The sequence below is a fragment of the Anas acuta genome, chromosome 15 (assembly GCF_963932015.1).
Source record: "Anas acuta chromosome 15, bAnaAcu1.1, whole genome shotgun sequence".
Taxonomy (NCBI): domain Eukaryota; kingdom Metazoa; phylum Chordata; class Aves; order Anseriformes; family Anatidae; genus Anas; species Anas acuta.
The window spans coordinates 9,034,105-9,059,848 of NC_088993.1; the positions used below are offsets into that span (position 1 = coordinate 9,034,105).

Here is a 25,744-nt window from a genome sequence, read left to right on the forward strand (position 1 = left end):
TCAGACTGCTTACTTTATAACGAGCTTTGGAATCCTGACCAATTCCTAAACCAGTGAAACAGTAAAAGTGCTGTTTTACAGTAGTATCTTTGCTTTAGCATCTTTCTGTTCTGAAGAGTATTTGGGCTCTCTTTGAGAACTGCTGCTCTGGCTTCTGTTTCTGATGTTGATTATTCAGCCTCAGATTGTAATTTAGTGCTGTAAATGAGATTTAATGTCTACTTCTGATGCAAATGTATGTGTTTCTGTGTTCAGGCAAACACGGTGGTACGGGTAACGAGTTCTAATGCTTATGCTGCTAGCCCTCTGATTGTTGCTGGCTACAATGTTTCTGGGTCAGTAAGGAGTGATGGAGAACCAATGAAAGGAGTCATGTTTCTTCTATTCTCTTCTTCAGTCACCAAAGAGGTAATGGTGTCCCAACACTCAGGTTGTTCAGGGGCATAGAAAACTAAAACTTGAGCTGAAGCAGGCAACAACTGCAAAATGTAAAATGGTTCACTGCAAGTTTTTGCTCTTTACATTCCTTGTGGGTCAGCAGGTTTAAGGATTACAGTTTTAAGACAATATTTTTCAATTTACACCTTTTTGCATGTTAAATGTTGGTTAGTAACAATGTTCCCTTGTAAGTATGACAGTCCTCCATTGTGTAAGATCAGCTTCTGTAAAAATAGTGCAAAAAAATCTCAAGGTAGTGCCAGACAAACCCTAAGTTTCATTAGATAGTAGCTGTAATTTGTCTTTAACATAAAGCCTTAATTGCTTTGTGCACTTTTAATGTGAAATCAAAGTTCATCAGCTTCTGTTGCCACCTTAAAAATGTGTTATTTATAAAACGAGCATGGAACTTCCATTTGTGTACTGTGATTTGGTATGTAGAGTAGAGCTCTGTTCTGTAATGTTAACTTCATCCTCAGAGCTAAAGACAGTTTATGTTAAGATATGCAATGCAGTTCTGTCTGTCATCTAAAGGATGTTTAATTTTTCAGTTTTCTGTCCTTGTTACCATAAAGTCTGTTATTGGTTATTCTTTTTTTTACCTGTATAAGAATTGTAAATCATGCTATCAAACTTTGCATCTAAATTGTTTTTTGTACTTCTCATCCATCATGGTATAGTATTTTGAATCATCCAGCATCCCCCCAAATTGTTTTCCATGTTCACCCATGAGAAAAAAAATAATTAATGCATTTATTGACACAGGATGTTGTGGGCTGCAATATTTCTCCTGTGGATGGATTCCAGTCAAGAGATGAGTCTCTAACCTATTTGTGCAATGTTGTATCAAAAGAAGATGGATCTTTCAGCTTTCTTTCCCTACCAAGTGGGAAATACACTGTGGTAAGTAGCTAGCAAGTTTGTTTCTTGTTTATCCATTGAGATACTAACTTTTGCTCTCTAAGCAAGGTTGTGCATAATTTTGCAGCTGTTAAAGACAAAGCCAGTTGAAATATTTTGAGATGGGTGAAAAAAATGTAGGAGACTCTAACATAAAGCATTTGACAGTGAAGTGAGTTGCTGTAGTAGGACTCTGGTGTGATTTCTGAGGAAGTATTTATTTACAGATCTCCTGAATACATTGGCCAGTCACAGAACCACTTCTATAGGCTGATGGGAAGCTGAAAGTTTCAATGGGCTACAGCCACCTCAAACCACTGAAGTTCTCTTTATAACATTTTTTCTTTTTATACCATTCTCTTTGTTATGCCCAGGTAGTGTTGGAGCATGGATGTCTTTGCACTGCCTAGAATGATGGTCTTGCAGTCTCAGACTGCATGATCTAGAAGTGGGATCCAAACTTCTCTTATTCCCTTAATCCTTTAGTGATCATATATTCTCTTATGTAAACTCTCTGTATTGAATACCTTTGCTGTATTCTCATTAGAAGGTTACTTTTCTGTTTCTTCATATGATCTCATATGGTTTCTATCAAACATTCTTGAAAATCATGCTTTTATTTGTGTCGCCATCAATCTGAGTTATTTTTCCAGCAAGTTTGCAGCCCATTTGGCCATTTGTGGAGGTGTCTGTTAGTGAAAAAGACCTGGAAAATGGTAAAGGAAAATACTTCTGATGTCACAGCTTCTTAGGAATCAAAGTGATGTGTTCTCCTTTCAGATACCATTCTACAGGGGAGAGAGAATTACCTTTGATGTTGCACCATCAAGGTTGGACTTCTTTGTAGAACATGACAGTTTACAAATTGAGGTAAGGCATTTAGAGAAATCATCTTGTTTGTACCAATTCCTGTGGAAGTATAACTGATCTTGCAGAAGGCAGTTGTGCTGTGGAAAATTGTCTTTGTAAGAAGCTTAAAGAGATTTGTTACATGTACCTTCTTGCCTAGCAGGTAGATGACAATATCTATTCTGTATTTCTATACTTCAGTCTGTTTTCCTAGGAAGAAACAAAATAAGGAGAAGCTGTCCCTTTCACTTTCATGTCTGTGTGGCAAACAGGCAGTAATCCTTTCGGTTGATTAAGTTTACTCATTCGCAGTGTCAAATCTGTTGAGAAGGGCCTGTAAATAAAACTCTGATTTGCAGAGTTTCTTGAGTAATGGTCTTATGATGTACGGTGAGAGTCTTCTCAAGTGTGCTAATGCAGGTAACTTAAGAATTGGTTCCTGTACTTCTTAGCAGGACAATATGCCTTGAGCTTGATGCATACTTTATTGTGATTATCCTGTTGAATTTTCTTCCTAAATCTGGAAGTAAATTTACTGCATGTGTATGGGACAAAAACCAATACGTATTGATTGCTGTAGATGTGTGAATGCTTTTACTGGGAGAAGATTAATGATAACTTTATTTTTCCATTTCAGCCTATTTTCCATGTGATGGGTTTCTCTGTCACGGGCAGGGTATTGAATGGTCCCGAAGGGGAAGGAGTTGCTGATGCCACTGTGACCCTTAACAATCAGATTAAAGGTATGCAATGGTATTGGTCTGTGTTGCTACAGGTAAATCTTTGATAATCTCAAGTACAGGAGCAGGGTATGCGATGGAATTGGACCTTCAGGATAATACACTACTATTTTTTTGTAATTTATTTGCAATATTACACTGATTTGCATACAGTTGAGTAATTCTTCATTTTCTGGCTTAGATGAGAGTATTAGCTGCTCATTTGTTTTGCAGTAGAAAATTTATTATAATTCCCTTCAAACATATGCCAAACTAGAAATGTTGCTTTATAATACAGAATTGAAGGTTGATCTAATAAGGAACATAATACTGTTGCTTTGTTGTGCAATGTAAATTAAAATAGCCTAAAGCAGTACATACCGTCTGGCTCTTTAGATACATGAAGATAGACACTGGAAAAAATGTTCTGCTTTTTAACTCTTCACTTTATTTATTCCAGTAAAAACAAAAGCCGATGGATCTTTCCGCCTTGAGAACATAACAACAGGTACATACACAATTCATGCCAGGAAAGAGCATCTCTTCTTTGATACTATTACAGTGAAGATCGCACCAAATACCCCTCAGCTGGCAAACATCATTGCAACAGGGTAAGTACCACTGTTGTTAGCCAATTAGAAAAAAAAATGTGTTAAATGATCACTTAGTTTTTATCAGTGACTAAATATAGTGCGCTGTAAGGCCGTGCAGTGTTGGGAGATACTTTGTGAGCTGAGAAAGGCAAAAAGGGCATAGTTTCTGTGTCCAAGAGCTTCTCTTAAGGAGGAAGTAATGGCAACCTTCAAGAGAAGTGATAACTAGGAATTTCCTGAGACAAATCACAACTAGCTTGTGCAGAATCTGTTAGCCAATTAAAAAAAAATGTTTTAAATGATTAATTACAGTTTTTATCAGTGACTAAATATAGTGCATTATTTAAGGTGAGAAGTGAAACTTAACAGCTTGTAATCTGTCATCTTTTCTTATATTTTCACAGGTATAGTGTGGTAGGGTTTTGTTCCAGTGCATTATATATCAGATTTGCGATATTTGACACAAAACATATCAAACCAGTTAAAATCTTGAGGAAACTTTAAAACAAGTATTTTCTGAGTTTTGTCAAACCAGTATATCTACTCTGACTGGCATTTATTTTACAGATTCAGTGTGTGTGGCCGGATCTCAGTAACTCGTTTACCTGACACAGTCAAACAGATGAATAAATATAAGGTAACCATGATGCCTCTAGACAAGGACAAAGGATCATTGGTTACAACAGAAACAGACCCTCATGGAGCATTTTGTTTTAAGGCAAAATCGGGTATATACAATATTCAGGTAAGAGTTAGCTTCCATTTCTTCCTTGTAGGACTACCGAGAGATTTTAGAAAATTTAAAACATTTGATTTTTAAAAATTGAGAAGTTGAATGTAGATTTTCATGACACTCTTCTCCTGTTTGTACTATATAAACAATGATCGTTACTTTTTTTTCCTTATAAGCTGAAATTCTCATGCTCCTTCACACTTGTTAAAAGGTGTTCAGGCCATTGAGATTGAGGGGTTTTATCTCTCTCTCCTCTATTTGTAATGTCCCTTAGTTCACTTACTATGTTCATATATTTTCCTGTGAATGACACATGTAATGTGTAGCTTTTCAGGTGTCTCAGTGGTTCTGGAGCTACAAGGTCATAGCAGAACCTGTAGCACAAACACTAAAAATTGTGTTGAATCCCCCCCCTTGTGGGGGAAAATTGCAGGCTGGGAGATAAGGAAGTGCAGGGTTATAAGGCCTCTGGCTGTCCTTACAGATAATGAAACAGCCCAATGTGGAAGCAGGAGTAGATAGATCTCAAAGTGGAAACTCGCTCAGACTTTTGAAACCATGATATTTGGAGAATTTTTAGCTCAGGCCTTTTGCAGTTGTTTGGAGGATTTTTAGTGAAGAATTTTGAACATTATATTTGAGAGGCTGGTTTTGCTTTGCCTGAGACTTAGAGTAAATATCCATTTTCTAATTTCTGGTGAGTTAAAGTCAGGAGAGTGGGTGAATTTGGACTGGTATTTAAAAGCTGGAGATGTGTTGATGTCCTGTACTCCACAGGTAATTATTCCAGAAGCTGAGACCAGAGCAGGATTGGCTTTGAAACCCAAAGTGTTCCCTGTTACTGTTACAGACAGACCAGTCATGGATGTGACCTTCTCTCAGTTTTTGGCATCAGTCTCTGGGAAGATCTCTTGTTTAGGTAAGCCAGTTTGGAAAGTCAAGTGGAAAAGAGAATGGAGAACTTCAGCACTGTGTGTATGAATGAGCACAGTTTTGATCAAGCCACTTGCTGTGGTCAGCCCCATCAACAGTTAAGTAAATTAATTTCCAGCACATAAATGAAATGGTTATTTTTTTCAAGAGACCGTACAGCCTAGTTAGCACCTTAATGAAGTTTGGAGTGAAGTTACCTACCTATTTTTAATACTTGCTAGGAATAAATTCTGACCTGTTTATTTTCAAAGACACTTAAGTTGTGGGAGCAAACGATCCTGGCTGATGGTTGGGACATTTTACAACAATGTCAGAAATACTGAAAAAAACATTAAAAAAAATAAAATACAGTGCATGTATAAACCTGTAGGATAGAAGCTCAGGCTGTTGCCAGAAGCGTGCAGTCTGTTCTCTTTCTCAGTGTTTTCACTTAATTTTAGTCAAAGGTTTCTATCTTCTGCTGTTCTTGAGTACCCACTAATTTTAGCAGGTGATTATTAGAGTTTGAGTTTTGTCATTTTTGCTCCTTACATTTTTTCTCTGATTCATCTCATGTGTTTTCTAGACCCCTGTAGTCTCTGCAGTATAAGGTGGACCCCAGGAATTCAGTGTTGGCCTCTCGAAGTTTCTTGTCCTTAGATACAAGAATATGATTAAGCTTAAACTTACAAGTGCAACAAAACAGATAGTAAACAGATGCTTAGGAAATCAGGTTAATTTTTTTAATTGGAAATATTCTCTACTGGAAAAGAGCAGTTGGTTTAATATTAGTACACGAGAAGCTTCCTTGGAGTTGGGGTTTTGGGAGAAAGCTGACAAGACAGTATGCATTTTCTTCTTTCTTTTCTGCACAGATGCTTGCGGTGATTTGATGGTGACGTTACAGTCTGTGAGCCGCCAGGGTGAAAAACGTAACCTTCAGCTCTCTGGAAATACGGACTCAGTGGCCTTCACATTTGAAAACGTGCCACCTGGCAAATACAAAAGTAGGAATATGGGGATTTGCTGGAAGTGTTAACTTATTAGCTAAATTAGTGACTTAGTCTGTATTAATTCTTTTATCATGGATACTGTTCACGTTCTATGTGACATGCCCAATGTGGAACTAGTTCTCAAACTTAAGATATGGGAAAATGCTATACACCAGTGTATCAGGCTTTCTTCATCTGGTCTGCTTAACCACTTTTTCAGTGTCCAGGTAACTGATTCCATATGTTTTAGGATACACATGCATGTTGTCAAGTTAAAGGCCTTTGTCGTGAACTGATTTGTCCCAAACCTGAGAGTAGAAGAACATCACAGGTCTTCTGTTTCCACAGTAACTAGCCTCTCCAAAGAGTAAAAAGTGTTTTTGCCAGCCTGCCTTGGCCTACTATGAAAAGAAATTCTTTTCCTGCGAAAGGTGTAGAAGGGCTACATATATATTGCTCTTTTTGTATGAGTCAGAACATCATTTCACCATGTGAAATTGGAGTTAGGTTCTGCTGTCCTCTAGATATCTTTGACTACCACAGTGGTAGTGCTGAATGCAGAATTTTGTAGGGTTACCAGACTTCATTATTCCTTATTAGAATAGCTTTTACATTAAAGAGATATGCTGGATTCCTGGTGATGCAGCAGTGCTGTGAGCCAGGTCTGTTGCTACAGTTCTTTTCTGTGCTTACATTTACTGTACATGTATACCTGGCTTTGAAGATTATTGTCAGGGGAAGGTAGTGTGGTACAGGCTTTTAACACCACAAAAGCTGTCTTTATTCACACAGTTTTACATTACTAAAACCTTTTTGTGATGTGTATTCTAGTAAGCATTGTACATGAAGACTGGTGCTGGAAGAATAAATCTTTGGAGCTGGAAGTTATGGAGGAGGATGTTTCAGGTGTAGAATTCAGACAGACTGGATATATGCTGAGATGTTCCCTTTCTCATGCGATTACACTGGTATGTAGGTAACAAACATCCTCACTTCTCTTTTTAATGAACTTGTGTAGGTAGCTTGTGTTATTCTTGGAATCAAGGCTCTCTCTTTAGGGTGTCTTGCAGCACAGGAACACTGACGCTTAAAACACTTTTAGGTTTGTCCCTTAGATTTAGTAAAATGGTTTTCTGTTGTTGTTAATTGCTATAAAAGAGAAGAATTAATGTACGTTTAGGCAAATAGTATTCACATTTTGATGCTTGGTAGTTACTAATAGTGAATTGTGTTGCGGCTTCACAGGAATTTTACCAGGATGGAAATGGACCGGAGAATGTTGGTGTTTATAACCTGTCTAAAGGAGTTAATAGATTCTGTCTTTCAAAGCCAGGTAACAGCTCTAAAATGTTAGTTGAAAAAAGAAAAAGAACCAGTCAACTAATACTACTGGGAATTAAAAATAATCTGTTGTGGATTCTGAGGTTTCTGAGAGGCATTATTTAATTTACATCTGAATATAAATTCTCTGTTCTAATATTTTAATATTTTCTTAGTGTTTAGTCACTTACCTAAGTTCAGTTTCAGGAGCAAAATACTTTTTTGACTAGGTGACGGGTGTTAACCTTGGACTAATCAAGAGCATGTTAAAATAGTCTTGTTCATATGGATTCTGTGACTGGAATGTGACTGATAAATAGATGGTTCATTTCAATACAGGATTCTTGAAGGTTAGCTGTTAAAGGTACCACAAGTTTATCTATAAAAATAATAATAATAAAAAAAGAATGTTTTAAAATTAGTTTTTTTTTTTCACTTTTAATGTCTCAGAGCTAATTCCTTGTTAATGCCCATTAACTAAACAGTTAAGAAATGAATTTGGTTTTGATTCAGTTTTCATCTTTGCACAGTTCATCCTTAGAGTCAGTGGCCTCATTCACAATACAGTAACACAGTTTCAACTGTAGTTCTGTAATCAAAGGAAATCAGCTTTGAGACCAGCTATAATAGATTACTTCTGACCTTGTATAGTGTGTTCTACTTGTAATTATGTTTTTATATGCCACTCTGCTGTGATACTAATTGTGTTTTGTATCAGTGTATATGAGAAACTCTGCGCAGCTTCCAGTAGTGATCTGTGACTGAAGTGAGGTGAATTAATTTACAATCAAATTTAGTAATTGTTTCTGTACCTCAGGTCTCATGTGCTCTTGAGAATTCAGCCAACACAGCAAGCTTGATTTTTTTTTTTTTTTTGCCAGTGGATTATTCCTTTACTTAATGTTTACAGGTGTCTATGAAGTAACCCCGCGTTCCTGCCACCAGTTTGAACATGAGTATTACACTTACGACACGTAAGAGCAAAATCTGTTCTTAAACTTATGCCTATCAGTATCCTTTCACAAAGCTTTCTTCTGCTGCAGCTGCTTTCTTTGATTAATTCAGGATCTGTTGCTATAGCTGGTTCTAACCAATAGAGGGAAGCTTTAGCAAAGTGTATGAGATGTGTCCTCTTGCCCTTTAAAAAAGAAAAATGTGACTAAGGATAGGCTTTAAAGATGCTTTTGCTACTTCAAATTGATGTTTCTGTTTGCTGTGTGTCTGTGTTTAATGCTTTTTTGCTTTGTAACAAAGCAGAGAAATTTCAGTGGAAACTGTTGATGATTTGTGAGGGTTGAAATGATAGGGTATTAAGTTTACTAGGAGGCGCATACTACTTGTATGTCCCTGCCATAACTGCCTGTGGTGATTTGATTCTGCTCACCCCAGTTTTGCAGGCTGAGTAAATATTCATTCTAATCACGAGTGGGCAGTGCTGAACTTTCAAAGTCAGCTATGTTTTATTAGTTTTTTTCTGGTTAAGGTTTGGCAAAGTGCTTGACAGCTGTTTGCTTCCAAAAAGAGGGTTTCTGCTACCTGACTATTACTTATTCATTAACATGGCAGAAAACAAATTCAGCATTAAAATCTGATTCTTTTCTGCTTGGTGAATTAAAAATACTTCAAAAAGAGACGTACTAAACATCAGAGACAGGAGAAACTGAGTAGATGAATTGGAACAGGAACCCCTTTTGGCAGCAAAGTACCATTAGACTTGGGTATCATGGTGAGCCATGTCCAATATTGCTAACTCGTGAGTGTCCCTCTGCTGTGTGTAAAGAGATCGTACATATGAAATCAATCAAATCAACATCAGCTTGAGAGGAAGTGCGAGGCACAAAGCAAGGGAGTTATTTGGCCAATGTCATGTAGAAGTTTGGGTTTTGCAGCTGGAAAATGTGCCCTTTTCAATATGCTATCATGGTAGCACTACAACTTTGCTATCTAATTTGTATGTCATGGTTTATAAAGCACTCTAAACTTGGGAATGGGAACACGAACTCAGCTAAATAAGATTTGGTTATTTTCTTTAGGAGGGAGACCTTGAGTTCATCTCTTTGTTAATTTGATTTACAGGTCCTCTCCTAGTATACTGACGCTCACTGCTGTTCGACACCATGTCCTTGGCTCGATTGTAACAGATAAACTGATGGATGTGACTATTACCATTAAGTAAGAACAAAGAAATCTTGGGGCTGTAAAAAAGGGAAGAAAGACGTTTCTCTCATGAAGTTTTATTCTGATTTTAATACCACAGTGGCTGCTTTCTAAGGGAATGGCATCCTACTCTAGACTGCAGGAGGTTTTTATGCTAAGCTGTGCTTTGACTTCTTTGTAGATGGATAAATAATTCTGAGCCCTCATTTTGAATGCTGTTACTTGATTTCAATATAACTCTTTTCTACTTGTGTCATGATAAAAAGGAATGATTTTCTGAGTGATTATGTATTTTAATGATCTGAAATTTCAGAATTCAGAGAATACTGTTGTAGCTTGCTCTGAGCTCTTTAGCACTGGGATTGTTTTTTTTGTTACCTCAGAAGGAGAATCTGCTGCTTTTGAGCATTGTTACTGGTGTGAAGAGGGCTATAAGAGGAAAACAGTGCAGAGTGATTACACACTAATGTGCCAGTTTATGTTTAGCTGAACAGACAGCTCACTGGGGAGCGCTGATTTGTGAACAGCTTTAATAGTATGAGGTGCCAGCTCTGCCTGAAAGTGGCTGATAATAATGAGTGCTTTAATGCTTTCCTGATGTCCACTTGTTCTAGACTAGGGGCTCTCAGACTTTGAGTGTATGAAGCATCTTTGTGGAGAAACAAATTTCCTGCAGAGCTCTTCCTTGAGTCCCTGAGTTTAATGAATCTACAACTGCAACTACTGGGCAACAACAGCAGCCAGAAAAGAAACAGTGAGACAGTAGAGAGACATTAGGATTTTCAAACCAATTTAGCATAGAAGCAAATACTGTACCAGCATTCCAGGCTGAATTTTTTGTTGTTGTTGTTTTTTTGAGACTATTGGCAAGTGTTCTGGAGGCAGCTCAGTTGCCACAGACTGTCTCTGTTCAAGCCTGCGTGAAGCTTTTCAGCCAAAATCCAATTTGTTGACTGTCAACATAAAGGAGACAGCTCTGGATTTAAAAGCAAAATGCTTGTTTTTTAAAGTCTGTGCTTGTGTACAAGATTCAGAACAGAGACATGTTAACTTTCAGTTATCCAAAAATCAAACCTAATTCTTAGCAGTTTTTGAACATGAATTGTTACGTTTGAAAAATGAGACTGGAGTAGTGTATAAGCAATATCATGAGACTGTGTCTGTACAGATTTTTAATAGGTTTTAAGGCAAAAAATTTTTAGTAAGTTTCTGGATTGTCTCTGGACTGCAGAGAAAGTTTAAAGGCTTGATGAAACATAGTATGAAAGAGCAATAGTATGTTTATCTTTAAAAAAAAAAAAACACACAAAAAAACCAACTCTGTCTATATAGAGATGGATGAGGACTGAAGCAGGAGACAGAACTATCCTGATAATCTAAAGTGGTTGTAGGAAAAATAATGGTGATCGTTTCAGTTCATTCCTTTTTAGAGGATTTTGCAGTGTTCTGCGTCATTTTTTCAGTCTGTTGTAGACAGGACAGGAGATAAGATACAAAGGATGGTTGGAGACTAGAAGAAATTGGTAGGAAAGAGAGGATGTAAGATCAGGGAAGGTGAAACGAGATCTATTGTTCTGAGCTGATTTAGGGAAGGTAGCTAAACTTACCTAGTAATCTGTTCAGTAGATGGTGGCAGGACAGCTGGATGGTTCAAAGGTGTAGGGTCAATAGGTCACAACTTGGCACTTTTCCTGGGAATTGCCAGCTATTGGAAGCATCTGTTTGTGACAGATTATTTTCTTCTTGTATACTCTAAACCTGAGAGGTGGGTTCTGAGGGAAAGTTTATAGTACTGAAAAAAAAAGGAGATACAAGTCTTCTTGTTTATTTTGTATAACATTCTTTCTGTATCAAGCGTGTTCGCTGTTTTGAAATTTAGGCCTTTCTCTTTTAGATTATGGCTTTGTTAAAGGTACTCTTGCAAACTGTTGCTTTGGCTTAAGAATTTACCACCCATGTGGGCTTATCACTGCTTCCGGGGGAGGTTATTGCCCCTGCAACAGAGCTGCCATGTGCTAGTTGGTGCAAAATCAAGACTGTACGTAAAAAAAAATAAAACCAACCAATCAAAAAGGAACCCTCAGCTAAGGTGCAAAGTGGTTGAGACAATTGTGGCTCTTTTTTTTGAAATGTCTGCTCTGTATTTGGATGTTTGAAGACAGTAGGACCCTAACTTCTTGAATGGTTATAGCATGCTGAGGCAGAATTTGTGAGTGTTGTGAATAGGTCCTTTCCTGCAAGACCTAGTGGGTTACCAGTGGTCCCTGTGAACAAGCCTTTCTAGTAGTAACTGATGGTGTTATGGGCATAAAAGTTTTACCTATGCTTGGAATAAACAGAGGAATTAAAAAGGAATAGCTTTAAAAGAAAAATTCTGGGATTTGCTGTGGTATAAAGGTTGTAATTGATAGATACAACAAGCTCTCTACCCTTTGTATGAAAGGAGCTTATTTTGTTTTCTCTTCCTTGTTTTCAGATCTTCTATTGACAGTGAACCTGACTTAGTTTTAGGGCCCTTGAAATCTGTACAGGAGTTACGCAGGGAGCAGCAGCTGGCAGAAATTGAGGCCCGCCGACAAGAGAGAGAAAAGAAGGGTCAAGAAGAGGAAGGAACAAAGCCACCAGTGCAAGAAATGGTGGAGGAACTTCAAGGACCATTCTTATATGAATTTTCTTACTGGGCAAGGTACTACCAAGCTCCAATGGACAGGGTATTTTCTTTGCTCTGTTGCCTGGCCTTTCCACAAAAAAGAATACTGATATATTCCACATAGGAAAGAGCTGCTCTGTGGATGCTCGTGTCTGTTCTGGTTGACTGCTAGCTAAATAGAAGCTAATACCACATAATATGAATATTGCATAGGTTATTGTTGATATTTTTCCCTTGGGGGTATTCAGATGGGTTCTGAGGTCAATACGCAGTACTACATGAGAGATGCTGATTCCATTTTCTCCTAATACTGTCTTATGTGTGCTCTGTAGGTCTGGAGAGAAAATTACTGTGACCCCGTCTTCAAAAGAGCTGCTTTTCTACCCACCTTATGTGGAAACAGTTGTTAGTGGAGGTAAATCTAATTCTAGTTTGAAAGAAATAGATTTTTAAGACAGAAATGCATCCCTACAGATCAACATATGAATAGCTCTTCAAAGGAAATACTAGGAAAGCAGTTTCAATTGCACCAGTTACTTTGTGAGACAGTTTCACTCTATGGTATTGGGAATCATGGGGTTTTGGCAGAGGGTGCAAATACAGTTTTCATCAGTAAAATATGCTTTCAAGTGCTGACAGACCACCTGGCACAGGAGAAAGGACTAGATTTCTGTATATAACAGCAGATTCTCAGAACTACTCATATTACACTGATCTAGAAAAATGGTTGTGCAAAAGCAGTGTTTATATTTAAAATATGATAGCCAGTTGAAGTTTCTGTCAAGTTTTCTTCTGTATTAAGTTACAATAATATAAACAATCACAAAAAAAATGTGAAAACTATCAGCAGTCACCTATGCTACCTGTTGAGTCAGTGTCCATCTTGCTCTAAGGTTTCTAAATGAACGTGCTTGGTTTGAAATGGCTAGAAAATTAGGTACCTTTCTTTATGTGCCTTTCTGTTGTGCACGTTCTAAATACATCAAGTAAACAAAACTAAATTAACGTATGTCATTAAACATAGCATACACTGACCTCAACTTGATCTCACAAAATTTTGTTACTGTTAGAATACTTTCCATGTGGCTGCAGTATATGGAACTTTATGAATCTGTGAAGTACTTAGCAAATCCAAAATGGTTGTGCTGGCCACATGCTTGTAGCTTTGGTACTCAGTTACTGAAATTACTGAGTGTTCAGACTTTTTAACATATGTTAAGAGCCCATACAATTATGTGGATTGATCTTGTAGTCCAAGGCAAAAGAACTCATCTCTTTGGAAGTAGTTAAAGTCTTGCTGTAAGATGCAATGATGAGTGTATTTCTGACTTTCTTGTTTGTTTTAAATCCCCATTGCAATGACCAAGAGAGTTGTCCTGGAAAGCTGATAGAGATTCATGGAAAAGCAGGCTTATTTATGGAAGGGCGGATTCATCCTGAGTTGGAAGGCGTTGAGATTGTCATTGGTGAAAAGGGAGCAACGTCCCCTCTCATCACAGTTTTCACAGACGACAAAGGTGCTTACAGGTAATGAGCAGATTTGTTTTGATCTTTTGGATTTTTGGCTTAAGTGCCATGGTGACTTGACAACACATGTAATATCCAAATGCTTCTTTTAAAATGAGCTCTGATTTCCTTATATTTGAAGTGTTGGGCCACTCCACAGTGACTTGGAGTATACAGTTACTGCTCAGAAAGAAGGCTTTGTTTTGACTGCAGTAGAAGGAACAGTTGGAGACTTCAAAGCTTTTGCCCTTGCTGGGGTGACATTTGAGGTAATGCTCTAAACGCTTTGGGTTCTGAATGAATAGTGTGTGCAGTTAGAGGTAGACAGGCAAAAATATTAAACTGTGTGTCCCAGGCAAATGCAAATGGGTGTGGGATGTAGGGATCAGGTAATTTCATCATAGTGGAAACAAACCTCAGCAAAATGATATAATTGTGACTTGCCATACAGATGATATTTTGCATGGTTTATAGAGTGAAAATAAGGGTCTGCAATTCAAAAGACTGGATTTACTTGCTTTGGCAGAGTTTGACCACCTTCTCTTAATTACTTCTGTTTCTCAGGTATAGACAGTCTGGTGAAACTAGTGCCTGGCTTTAGTTTCATGAATACTTTGTTCTGGCCCCCACCATGTCCTGTGAGGTGACAGAGAATGACTTTTCTGGTGGCACATAATGTGTGTGTCTCTGACTGCCCAGATATTGAGAGCACAAGACTAGCCCTGCAGTGTCATGCTGCAGATGCTGATAGTTCTCTTCTGCTCAAAACTGAGTGCTCAGAACCAGCATGACTAGGCATTTTCCATGGGGCTTTCAAATTGAACACCTCTTCATGAGGCAATCCCATCTTTCCTTATAACTGCTGCATTTTCAAAAACAGATCAAATCTGAGGATGATCAGGCTCTTGCTGGAGTTCTCTTGTCTCTTAGTGGAGGGATGTTCCGGTCCAACCTCCTTACACAGGATAATGGCATGTTGACTTTCTCCAATCTGGTAAGTTGAAATTGGTTCATCTCACAGTGGTTGTATATGTGATGCTGTGTAACTTTACCCTCTAAAATAGGGATGTTAGCAGTGCTTTTCAGTGGCGGGGGATGTATGGTCTCCAATGAAATCATAACTCACAGTGAGAGGTGTAGGTCCCTCAGAGTGGACAGCACTTAAAATCTTAGAGTGGAAGATGTGAAATCTAACCTGGAAAATCTCCCCCATGGGCAACAGATAATGTTGATTGAGCTCAGTTACAAACTTGCAGTCTATAAACATGAAACAAGCCAGTTGGTTGGTGATCATTTTAGTCTTTAGAGGAAAGAAATGTAATTAGATTATTGATCTGTACATCTGTGTAGACATGCATGAATAGTTTCCTTGCAAACATCCTTCTCTCCTGGTCACTTTCCTGTCCTTGCGGTCTTGTGATGAAGTATTAGCATCATGGTTTCTTTTCCTTTTTCAGGCTTTTTCTCGTAGAGCTCCATTGGTTCATTTGCCAACGTGTTCCCTGTTTTGCAGTGCTCATATATTCCAACCAGTTTAGCTGATGGCTGGGACAGAGAACTTTAGGGAGCTCTTGCAGAAACAATTGTTTGGAGCTGGTGAATTTTTGTGTCAGTATCAGTAAATTTGCTTTATTTATCTTTGCAGAGCCCAGGGCAGTATTATTTTAAACCCATGATGAAAGAGTTTCGCTTTGAACCATCATCACAAATGATTGAAGTGCAAGAAGGACAGAATCTTAAAATTCGGATAACTGGTTACAGAACAGCGTACAGGTCAGTAGAGCTGAAAATCTGTGCAAAATGCTGCATGTTGTGTATGGATGCATTACGGAAAATATTTTTTCTCCTGAAAAAACACTGTTTTGAAGGTTTGGAGGGTACTTTTGAAGGCACAATATAAATTCATTATGTTGTTTATAAGTACTTTTTTTTTTTTTTAAACATCTTCTCATGCATTTGAATATATAGCTAGGCCCAGATGACGTGGTTGTAAACAAAAACACTGCTATGAAAGTACTGTGTCAGTGGCACTGGAAATGTCTTGTGCTTTGCCCAGTGGGAGAGGTGAGGTGTATTTTAGGGACTGTATGCTAGTTCAAGCACCTGACTTCCTCCTTTTCCCTGCCCTCAGGGGTAAGTGATGCTGTTCTTGGAGGGTAGGGAACTTGGATCCCTAAAGCTGTACTCTGAATTGCAGCTGATTTAAATGTTTTAAAGCAGTTTTTTATATATACATTACAAATTCCCCTTCTGCGTGCTATGCTAATTATATCAAGTACTTTTCCCATGAGTTATAACAATAGCATGTCTTAAAAACAAGCAGTAAACCAGCATTTGCACATCTGTAGCAATTGTTTCTCTTTCTCCCTCTAGCTGTTATGGCACAGTTTCTTCATTAAATGGAGAGCCTGAGCAGGGAGTTTCAGTAGAAGCTGTGGGGCAGGAAAAGTGTAGCATCTATGGAGAAGACACAATAACTGATGAAGAAGGCAAATTCAGGCTACGTGGCCTTCTGGTAAGGATTAGAATGCTTCTCAAACATTTACTTTTATGTTAGTGTGATAATGGAACAATATAATCTGTTTTATGAATTAGCTACAGATTTCTGTTTTCCCATCACACTTGCTATATCAAATTCCCTTGAGTCTGTCTTTGTTAGGAGGCACTGTCATGTAGTGATCGTTCATTCTAGTAAAACAGGAAGTTTTTCCTGTAGTGTCTGTCCATCTTTCTGCCAGCATATGCTGACAGCCTTCACACAAACACGGAACAGTTCCCACAAGAATGTGTCTCACAGGTGTTCGAATAAAAATATAGGTGGTATAACAGGGAATTCTCTTTTGTTCTCAAGTTTTTCTAGTGGAAGTACTGTGACAGTGTATTCTAGTGGTCTGTTGGGTTTTGCAGCATGGATGTGAAGTAGGCTGTTCTGCAGGAAAGCCTGTATTTCTGGGACTGCTGTGTGGAGTAAGCAATTATGCTGAGGTAGAAAGGAGTGTTTCCTCTGGTTTTAATCCTGATTAATGTGTTTTCTTTCTAGCTAAAACTCTTCACAGCAGGTGACTTCTTTTAATAATGTAATAAACTAGAGAAAGCTCTGATAGTCCTGTTGTATTTACTGGAAGTAAACATCCTTAATGGTTTTAGTGGGCTAAATTATCTATTTAGGATAAGGAAAACTAATGGAATGTTAGAAAATTCAATTAATATCTTCTAAAATTAAAGTGCATGTTATTCAGCATTGAGACTTATTGTCTGAATGTTGCTTTTAGCCTGGTTGTGTGTATCATGTCCAACTCAAAGCTGAAGGCAATGATCATATTGAAAGAGCTTTACCACAGCACCGGGCAATTGAGGTAATTACTTTTTTTTTTCTTTTTTTTGTGTGGTATCACTTAAATATGAAATGCATCTGTCTAGGCATTACATCTCTTCTATCAGCAGTAATATATTTGAATGCATTCTGTTTCGACAAGTGGCTTTCAGCAAGTTAGCTCCATAAATGCAGGTCTCCTATTGTGTGTCAGCATCATAGCTTAAAATTGAAATAAAATAAAGCCCAAACAGTAAACAAGTGAAAAGGATTCTTTTACAGTCATAAAAAGTATATGTCAAGAAATGAGGGAATAAATATGCAGCATTATCTTCCAGCATTCTTTATGATGTGGAACAGAGTATTAGTGATTTGAGATTGTCATAATTTGTCATATTATCCTATCCTCATATTCAGTTTTATTGATTGATAAATATACCTTATTGTACTTTAGTTGGTCCAAATCCTTCAGTCTTGATGTAGATGAAATTGTCATTCAGACTGGTAAATCTTTGTAAAATATAATAATAACTTCAAATTCAAAACCGATGAAATCTTGTTAAATACTCCTCCATCCTTGCAGATTCAAATTAGCTGCTTCTCACTTATCTCTTGACATTCAGCAAAGGTTAATTAGCCTTCATTATTGTCTAGAACTTTTCAGTGGAAGGTAGTCATTATTTGAGCTCAGATGCATGCCTGACCAGGATACCCTCCTTTGCAGCAAAACAGGCTGAATTCTTTCAAGTCCTTAGCGTCTTGCTAAGAGTGTTTGCTGCTTGGGAAAGGGAAGGGAATGGCAACCCAAATTCCAGCAAATCACATGAAGCTTACGTACTGCAAGTGAGAGCTGTGTGCAGCAGATTGTATCCTAACTGGGTGCCATTTTCTTCAGGATGGAAAAGCATTTGAAAGACACCAGCAGGAAAAAATACACTGCCCCAGTGGTGCCAGACTGTTTATATGATACCTGGCCTGACTGCAACCTACCTCTTAGTGTAGTTATTATTAGACTAAATGTTTTTTCATACTCTGATCAGAGCTGAGATTTACAAACACAAGTGTTAGATGTTTTAAACAATTTTGAAGGCAAGGAAGTTACGTATTTTTGCAGCAGGTTATATTGTGATATATTTTATCATTTATCAACTGCATACACATCCTAGCATAGTAATATGCATCTCAGCACAGAAATAAAATACTGCAACCAGTGTTCAGACTTCAAGCTGTTGTGTGGATGCAACTCAGCCTTTCACATTGATGCATGCTTTTGATACTTCCTCCATTTTTAGTTTAAATAAATTAATGCCATTAGCCCTGTGCTGTACAAGTCTGTAATTGTGAGCTATACTCTCTGGAGGAAAACTGCAATTGGAAAGACCTTAAGTTTCCATGTGGCTGTTAGAGAACAAAATCCGTATTTTTTTTTTAAATTGAGCTGTATTTGTGTTCTGTTCTTTCTCTGTCTATAAATATGACTCTGTTGTCTGTTGCAGGTTGGGAACAGCGACATTGGTGATATTAATATTATAGCATTTCGGCAAATTAATCAATTTGATTTAAGTGGAAATGTAATTACATCTTCTGAATATCTGTCCACATTATGTGTAAGTTCAAACCTTCGATCTTTGTCAAGTGTATTTGCTTTTGGTTTCCCAATGGTCTTTTGTCGGGTCACTGGAAATCATTCAGTAGCTAGAAGCACACATTTAATTCGAGTTACAACTAATTGTTTAATGAAGATGAATTTGAATTTCATATAGAAATCAGATTCCAGTGTTCCTCACTGCTTTGTTTTAGTGTCTCAAATATTTTATTGGAATATGTGCAAGAAGTATTTTGTTAGGTTAGCCTGCCCATTTCTTGGTCTGTTCCCCTGCTTTGAGATGGCCTGTCCATAGGGAGAGGAAGACACCAGAGGTGAAATGAGTATTTTGCATCAGAGAACTTGCATTAATTCCTGAAATACTTGCAATTTTTGACATGCACGTCAGCTAGCAAGAAGATGCCATGTGAATGCAGCTATACCATAGGGTACGTTAATATAAAAGTACAGTTATAGAAGAAAGTACAAAACATAGTAAAGCTGAAATTTTCAAAATTCAAAAAACTGTACTGTAATCTGAAAAAAAATTGCTACATGCATGTGATCCTTTGGTTTATGGTGTAACTGCTGGAAGTATCTGCAAGAGTTCTTAGTGTGATAGGAGTTACTGTACAATTTTTCAAGCTTAAAGCTTTTTCTTTGGAAATGTTGTCTACAAATACAAACACAATGCCTGGATTTCTTTTATATTAGTCCATTATGCATCTTACCTGACAAGATCTCATTGCTAAGCTGTTGGTTACTTTGGGAGCTGTCCAAAGCATCCAACACTCAGAGCAGGTGTGAAAGGAAAACAACTCACTTAAGTGGGAAGCACCTGAGCGTGCTTTCCATCTTTCTCAGGAAATTGAGGCCCTTTCAATTCTGCCTAAGCATATAGGAAATTGACGTCAGGATATAAATATATGGAAGTTATTCAAGCCTGTACCTTTTTCATGTTAGGTTGGGCATTGCACTGGATGTAATGCAAGTGTGTAAATCATAGCTTTTGCTTCCAGTGCAGAGATTTTTGTCTTTGAAAGATGTGCTCAAATTTGATGCAGACAGAAGTAAGAGGTTTTGTGACCTCAGTCTGGCCCCTTCTGGTTGTGTAACCTTGATGAAACAACTGGAAATGTTCTGGTGAGCTGTGATTGGAGCCACAGCTATGGCAGCTATGGTAGCACTGTGCAGAATTTATGAGAATTTCGGTTGGGGTGTGTGCAAGGGAAGTTGAGTCTTTACAAAAATCTGATCCAGGGGGTTACAAATATCTGTATGGATGCCAAAAGGCTGCTGCAGAGTAGTCCACAAAACCCCAAAGTTTGCTTAATGTGTCCTCTGGAGGACACGTGTTATAGCTAAAACATGGCTGTGTTATCAATACTTGGCCACAAATCCAAAACATAGCACCATACAAGCTGCTATAAAGAGAATTAACTCCATCCCAGCCAGACCCAGTATGCAATCTCATAAAAGGAGTTACTACTGCCCCCCACCAGCCTTACTGAGTATGATGCAATCCTCTTTTAATTATGCTCATTTCTAAGCAAACTATTTGCTCAGTATTTCAGTCCTATTCTGTAGCTTGAGGGTGTCTAGTTTGTTAAATAAGTTCAGTGGAATTGAAACCAATCAAAATGGGCCTAATAGAGTAATAAAAACAATCCCCAACTGCAAATTCCTATGAAACTGTTTGGATTATTTAAAAAAATTACTTAATTCTGTTTAATGCAAAGCATGGACTATTTCTAATACATCTAGATATGTGAAAATAGCAGATACCAGTTGTCTCCGCAGTTATTTTAGCATGTTTCTGTTATTTCTCACACCATAGGTTAGAACAAATCCAGGTGTTCTTACTTGACACCTTTCTGTTTATAAAACCCATGATAAATTTTGAAGTGCTTTTATGCTGCAAGATACGGGCTATCTAAAACAGCTATTCTGGTGCAGACTCAGAAATATCTGTTTTGTGATTTCTTCTTTCCTTCACAGGTGAAGCTCTACAAAAGTGAAAACCTCGACAACCCAATTCATACAGTCAACTTAGGCCAATCGCTCTTCTTCCATTTCCCACCACTGCTCCGAGATGGAGAGGTAAGAGTATTGCTGAACAATTAGCTTAGCTTGTTTTATTTATTTTTTTTTTCCTTGAGCATGCTGAAGTGTTATTTTTGGTGTGCCTGCAGTACTGTATTCATGCTGGAGTAACCAGTGTCTCAGAAGATTTGAAGCTTATTACACCGAGTTTTGCCTTTGAATCTAATTGTGCCTCAGACTGCTGCAGGTGCTGTAGACTGAATTAATTTTATACCCACAGAATTACGTGGTGCTCCTGGATTCTACATTAACTAAATCACAGTATGACTACACCCTGCCTCAAGTTTCGTTCACTGCCATTGGATATCATAAGCACATTACATTGGTCTTTAGTCCCACTGTAAGTACAAAACAGATAAACATTCATTTTGAGTGCTCACCTTGAGAGCAATTGACTGGGTAGTTTAGCTTGCATGTATCTTGTGGTCTTGGTTTAACTTGCTGTTAATGTAAATATAAACAGTTTATGAGAGGCATTAAAGGGACAGTAAATTTGGTTTTGGCCACATTTAAGGCATCAGGCAGTGATGTAATAGCATGATGTATTGTGGGAAGCACGTAGAGAGTTCGCAAAGGAGTTGTAGACATGACAGTAACTAAAAGGATGTAGTAACTGGGGGCTGAAGGAGAAAGACAGGATCGTTGTAGGAATTCCTTGAAAGACTTCTCTGTAAAGGAAACAAGTGTCACCAGGCCCAAAAGAGAGTTTTCAGTTCTTGCAGGTGAAGCAGAGGGGTCTTCAAACTAATGTCAGGGGAAATCTCCTGTAAGAGAGAGAAATGTCTTTGTGCATTTCAGAGTTGAGCAGTGTGGTCAGTTTAGGGAAGTATTCATTCGGTAATATTTACCTATTTCTTTTCTACATCACTACGTGTGCAGTGAAATGTGGGGGCATGAATATGAAATGGCAGTTACGAATGAAGGATGCAGATGCGCCTGGAAGATTTTGTGCTAGTGTGGCTGCTGTAGTGTTATCATTGAGATTGGTGAGATTTGGGTGGCATGTGACAGGTAAATCAAAGAACCACAGGTTAACTGTGGAGACTGACTGTTGGTGAATTAGCTTTAAAAAACAACAGACCCCAAGAAGGTAGCAGATGAATGGGTCTGATCAAGATAACAGATGAATGATCTGCTTTGAAATTAAAAGTAAAGTAAATCTAAGGGGTGATTGGAAGGAAGTCAGATGGGAAGGGCTGAATGTGTCACAGTTTACTGTTTAAAAAATAAATTAAAAAAAATCCATGATCTCCACTGTTTTCAGAGAAAGCTCCCTGAGCAAGATATTGCCCAAGGATCTTATATTGCATTGCCACTGACGTTGCTTCTGTTGTTGGCTGGGTACAATCATGATAAGGTAGGTCACATTTTTCTGTCCTTACTCAAATACTGTTTTTGAGGAATATCCATGAATTCTTCGTGTACTGTGTTAAGGGAAGGTTGGTTGTGATGGATATTCAGAGATGGAGTTAGTGATCACCTTTTGTGACACATATCAAGAAAAGACAGAGTGTAGCCAAGTTTTTGAAGAATTACCTTCCTTTAGAAAACCGTAGTGTAAAGTTTGAGTTCCTTTGCATTTTTGAATTTCTCATTTGATGTTTCTTGGAAAAAACAAAACAAAACACATAGACATGCTATTTATGCAATAGGTTCTATTTGTTTGGGGATGCATGTGTCTGAATAACATTACCATTCAGACCTTACATGTCACTGAAATCACGAGCTGATTCCCTTTTATTTTTTTTTTTGTCCTAGCTTATTCCCTTATTGCTGCAACTGACGACACGGCTGCAAGGAGTACGTGCGCTTGGACAGACGGGTTCTGACACAGGTGGCCAAGAGGATGCAAAAAGACAAACAAAAAAACAGAAGACAAGACGGACGTGAGGTGAAAGGGATGATTACATGAAGTGACGCTCCATCAGATTGGATCCTGGGGAAGCGAAGCCACTGAAATGCATTTTTTGATAAATTTGTGAACTTATATATATATATATTTTTTTTTGTTGCTGCCTGAGCACTATTTGTCACACTAGCTCCATGTTGGTTGTAAATTTTCTATGGAGTCTATAGGTTTCCTTATAAAGTAATGAATGCCTCTGTTGTTACTGTGAGTGTATCTCCCATACTTGAAGACGATCAGTGAATTCTTTTTCTCTTCAGTGGAATGAGTCATGCTGTTTCCATTAATGATTTGTAAAAGCAGTGGCTTTACACTTTTTACAAAAAAAAAAACAACAAAACTGCTTGAATTCTCTTTCAGTCTCTATATTTTGGGAACATTTTCCCTTTCCTTTCAAAATACCCACTTTGCTCTAGAGAAGCAGCACACAGGTATTTTACTAAATCAGTGGTACTTGAAACAACAAAGTTCTAGGGAATATGCATGAACTGATAAGTTACGTCCTTGGCCCTTCCAGTTCATCAGCTTGATTGAAGAGTCCGTTACTTGCATAGCTGTGATTTCAGTTCTTACCCAGTGAATATGTTTTCTTTGATTAAAATCATGTATTTACCCAATAAAGACAAATTGTTAATGTCAGGTAAGATTAGTTGTTAATGTCAGGTAAGTTCTGTTGATCCTACTGCAAAAGCAGTGTTTAAATTTCAAGTTCATGTGCAGTGCGATCTCTTTAGACCTCCAGCATTTCTGAAATAGCTCAAGCTGGTTGTACTGTTCTTTCCAAAGTTGTACCATGCTGTCTGTGATACCCATTTATCTGTGTATCTGTCTAACCTCCTGCTCAGGCCATGAGCCTTTTTGCCAACTGCTGACGGAGTTTTTTTAAACTACTTGAAGAAATGTTAGCTTTTGGAAATCTCCAACATGTGCAGTTCCGATAATGTAGACTGTAATAAATAATAGCCTGTTTCTTAACAGGTTATCTTCTGATTCTTGTTTGAAACAGACAGTTAGACATACACAGTTTAAATGTTAATGGGGCTTTTTATTGACAAATAATATAAAGGTTAATAGAGCTTTTGAAAGATGCATATAAATGCCTACAACTATTGTGAAGACATTGGTACCGCCAGTAAGTGGCAATGTTTCTCTTCTATTGTACTTGACATAAAGTCCCTTTACATTTAAATATTAAAGCGTATAATCCCTACCTTAGACAACGGGATGCAAAATGCTTTTTGGTATTTTTGTTGGTATTTTGCACTAGTTTGGACCTAAATAATTAAAACTTCAATCGGTAATCATTCTTCTTGAACTCATATCTGTACAACACAATCTGAGGGAACTTTTACCAAGATCATCATAAAAATGAAGGATGTCAAAAAAGCATGTATATATACAGTTTGAGATGAAGCTCTAATAAACTATCATGCTCTCAACTTAATGACCTAGAAATTTATAATTTGCTGTGATGAAATACATGGGGAAAAACTGTTGGAGGACTTGTAATAAATTGTACCCTTTTAATACACTTTTATTTTAGGTTGGTGAATGTTGATAAAGGAATTGCTACTTGGGGGAAATGTATGAGGAGGAAATGAAGATTTCATTTGACTTGAGGGACTACGGGATATTCTGACCTCTGAACTGTGGGACTTGCTGATGATTGACATTAAACACTGGGAATGCTGTTAATAAAAAGGCATTAATGCTTGCTAATTTGTTGACAGAATCAATTTGGTTTGTGACATCCATTTTCCCTTGCTAACTGAAGATCTCAGGATCAGCTTTTGTAAATAGTTCTTGCAGCCTCTGACAGCAGTAGTGAGTTGGGAGAGACAAAATGTCTGAGTGCATGAGTACAGAAAATGGGTTTGTGCCAGACTTTTGCAAGTAATTTTATCCCAATACTGATTTGTCCAGAAAAATTGTATATGCTGATGAGATGTGTGAGCCTGACAGGGTAAGGACAGCTAGGGCTGTGCTGTGTTGGTGCACAGAACAGCTCCTGGGACTTGAGCACACATGTGGCAGAGCAGAGATGGGCTTGCAGTGGTGGGGCTGAGGCATAGAGCAGCCTAAAAGGGGAATAGTCACCATGAGCCCACACCTCTCCTGCGTGGACCGCTTTGCCACTAGGATTTGCCTGGTGCCTTGCTCAAATTCTCTTCTTTCACTTCTGCAACTCAACGGTGGCCTGCTTGCTTCCAGCCCCAGGTTTGTTGAAGTGAAGTGTTCCTAGCAAAAACTATAGCTTGTTCTTTCTCACTTGGCAGAGAAGTTAGGGTGCTATTTGAGAACACAGTGAAAACTGATGCATGGGATAATTTTCTAAAGCAGAACTTGTGTACTAAATGTCAAGAAATCAATATCTCCAATTATATTTAGAAACCAATAATCAGATATACAGAGCCAAGGAGAAAAATCAGCAATGTGGTCTTTCAAATCCCCAGAGCCACATGGATAAAACAAAAATAGATCGAGATGTGTGCATGCCAGCCCAACACACTGGGAGGAGATATTTGTATGAATGTGGTGGTCTGCATGGGCAAACTTCTGCCTCCAACTGCTCAGTTCAGAACCTGGGTGTTACCTGGGGACCTCTGCAGCTCTCACAGCCCTTCATCCCACAGCCCCAGGGCTGGTGTAACAGCATGCAGCTCTACGCAATATTTATTCTGTGTGACTGTATTTCTGGGCTTTTCAGTGCAGAAACAGTGGGGTTCAGTTTAGAACTACCTTCTGCACTCTTCTTAAGTGAGTTTGTAGGTATTGCAGGCTCTGCCTGGCTAAGGTTTGCAGTTGATTTTGTACTCTTAAAACCAAGACCAATAAGAGCTGGACTGGCCTTTGCAGTATTTCCTACTGAAAATGTCAGTTAAAGCAGCCTCAGTTTTCATTGTTGCAACTTTAAATTATTTCTATTACTACATGCAAAATGGGACTAGCATTTAGATGTTGACTCTTAATAGGAAACACTCAAGGCTCACTGTTTTGTATTCTTTTTTTGCAGGCATAATAGTGAAAGAACAGTTAATTCATTTACATAGAGAGCTGAATACAGGCAA

At 38.0% G+C, this 25,744-nt stretch overlaps 1 protein-coding gene across 1 annotated transcript in view; it reads left to right on the forward strand.

Annotated features, from left to right (window-relative positions):
- Window positions 1-24,395, forward strand: part of LOC137864716 (BOS complex subunit NOMO1) — a 27,607-nt gene extending 3,212 nt beyond the window's left edge. The window contains exons 7-31 of the mRNA XM_068699139.1: window positions 256-408; window positions 1,204-1,341; window positions 2,119-2,208; window positions 2,825-2,930; window positions 3,367-3,517; window positions 4,067-4,244; window positions 5,010-5,151; window positions 6,020-6,151; window positions 6,968-7,104; window positions 7,382-7,469; window positions 8,367-8,430; window positions 9,533-9,628; window positions 12,090-12,299; window positions 12,596-12,678; window positions 13,631-13,790; window positions 13,912-14,038; window positions 14,650-14,763; window positions 15,415-15,542; window positions 16,143-16,284; window positions 17,042-17,125; window positions 18,579-18,689; window positions 20,666-20,767; window positions 20,991-21,110; window positions 22,035-22,127; window positions 22,529-24,395. Of these exons, the coding sequence (XP_068555240.1) occupies window positions 256-408; window positions 1,204-1,341; window positions 2,119-2,208; window positions 2,825-2,930; window positions 3,367-3,517; window positions 4,067-4,244; window positions 5,010-5,151; window positions 6,020-6,151; window positions 6,968-7,104; window positions 7,382-7,469; window positions 8,367-8,430; window positions 9,533-9,628; window positions 12,090-12,299; window positions 12,596-12,678; window positions 13,631-13,790; window positions 13,912-14,038; window positions 14,650-14,763; window positions 15,415-15,542; window positions 16,143-16,284; window positions 17,042-17,125; window positions 18,579-18,689; window positions 20,666-20,767; window positions 20,991-21,110; window positions 22,035-22,127; window positions 22,529-22,660 (3,081 nt within the window). The 3' untranslated portion in view covers window positions 22,661-24,395. The remainder of the gene's footprint in view (window positions 1-255; window positions 409-1,203; window positions 1,342-2,118; window positions 2,209-2,824; window positions 2,931-3,366; window positions 3,518-4,066; window positions 4,245-5,009; window positions 5,152-6,019; window positions 6,152-6,967; window positions 7,105-7,381; window positions 7,470-8,366; window positions 8,431-9,532; window positions 9,629-12,089; window positions 12,300-12,595; window positions 12,679-13,630; window positions 13,791-13,911; window positions 14,039-14,649; window positions 14,764-15,414; window positions 15,543-16,142; window positions 16,285-17,041; window positions 17,126-18,578; window positions 18,690-20,665; window positions 20,768-20,990; window positions 21,111-22,034; window positions 22,128-22,528) is intronic.
- Window positions 24,396-25,744: the final 1,349 nt, after the last annotated feature.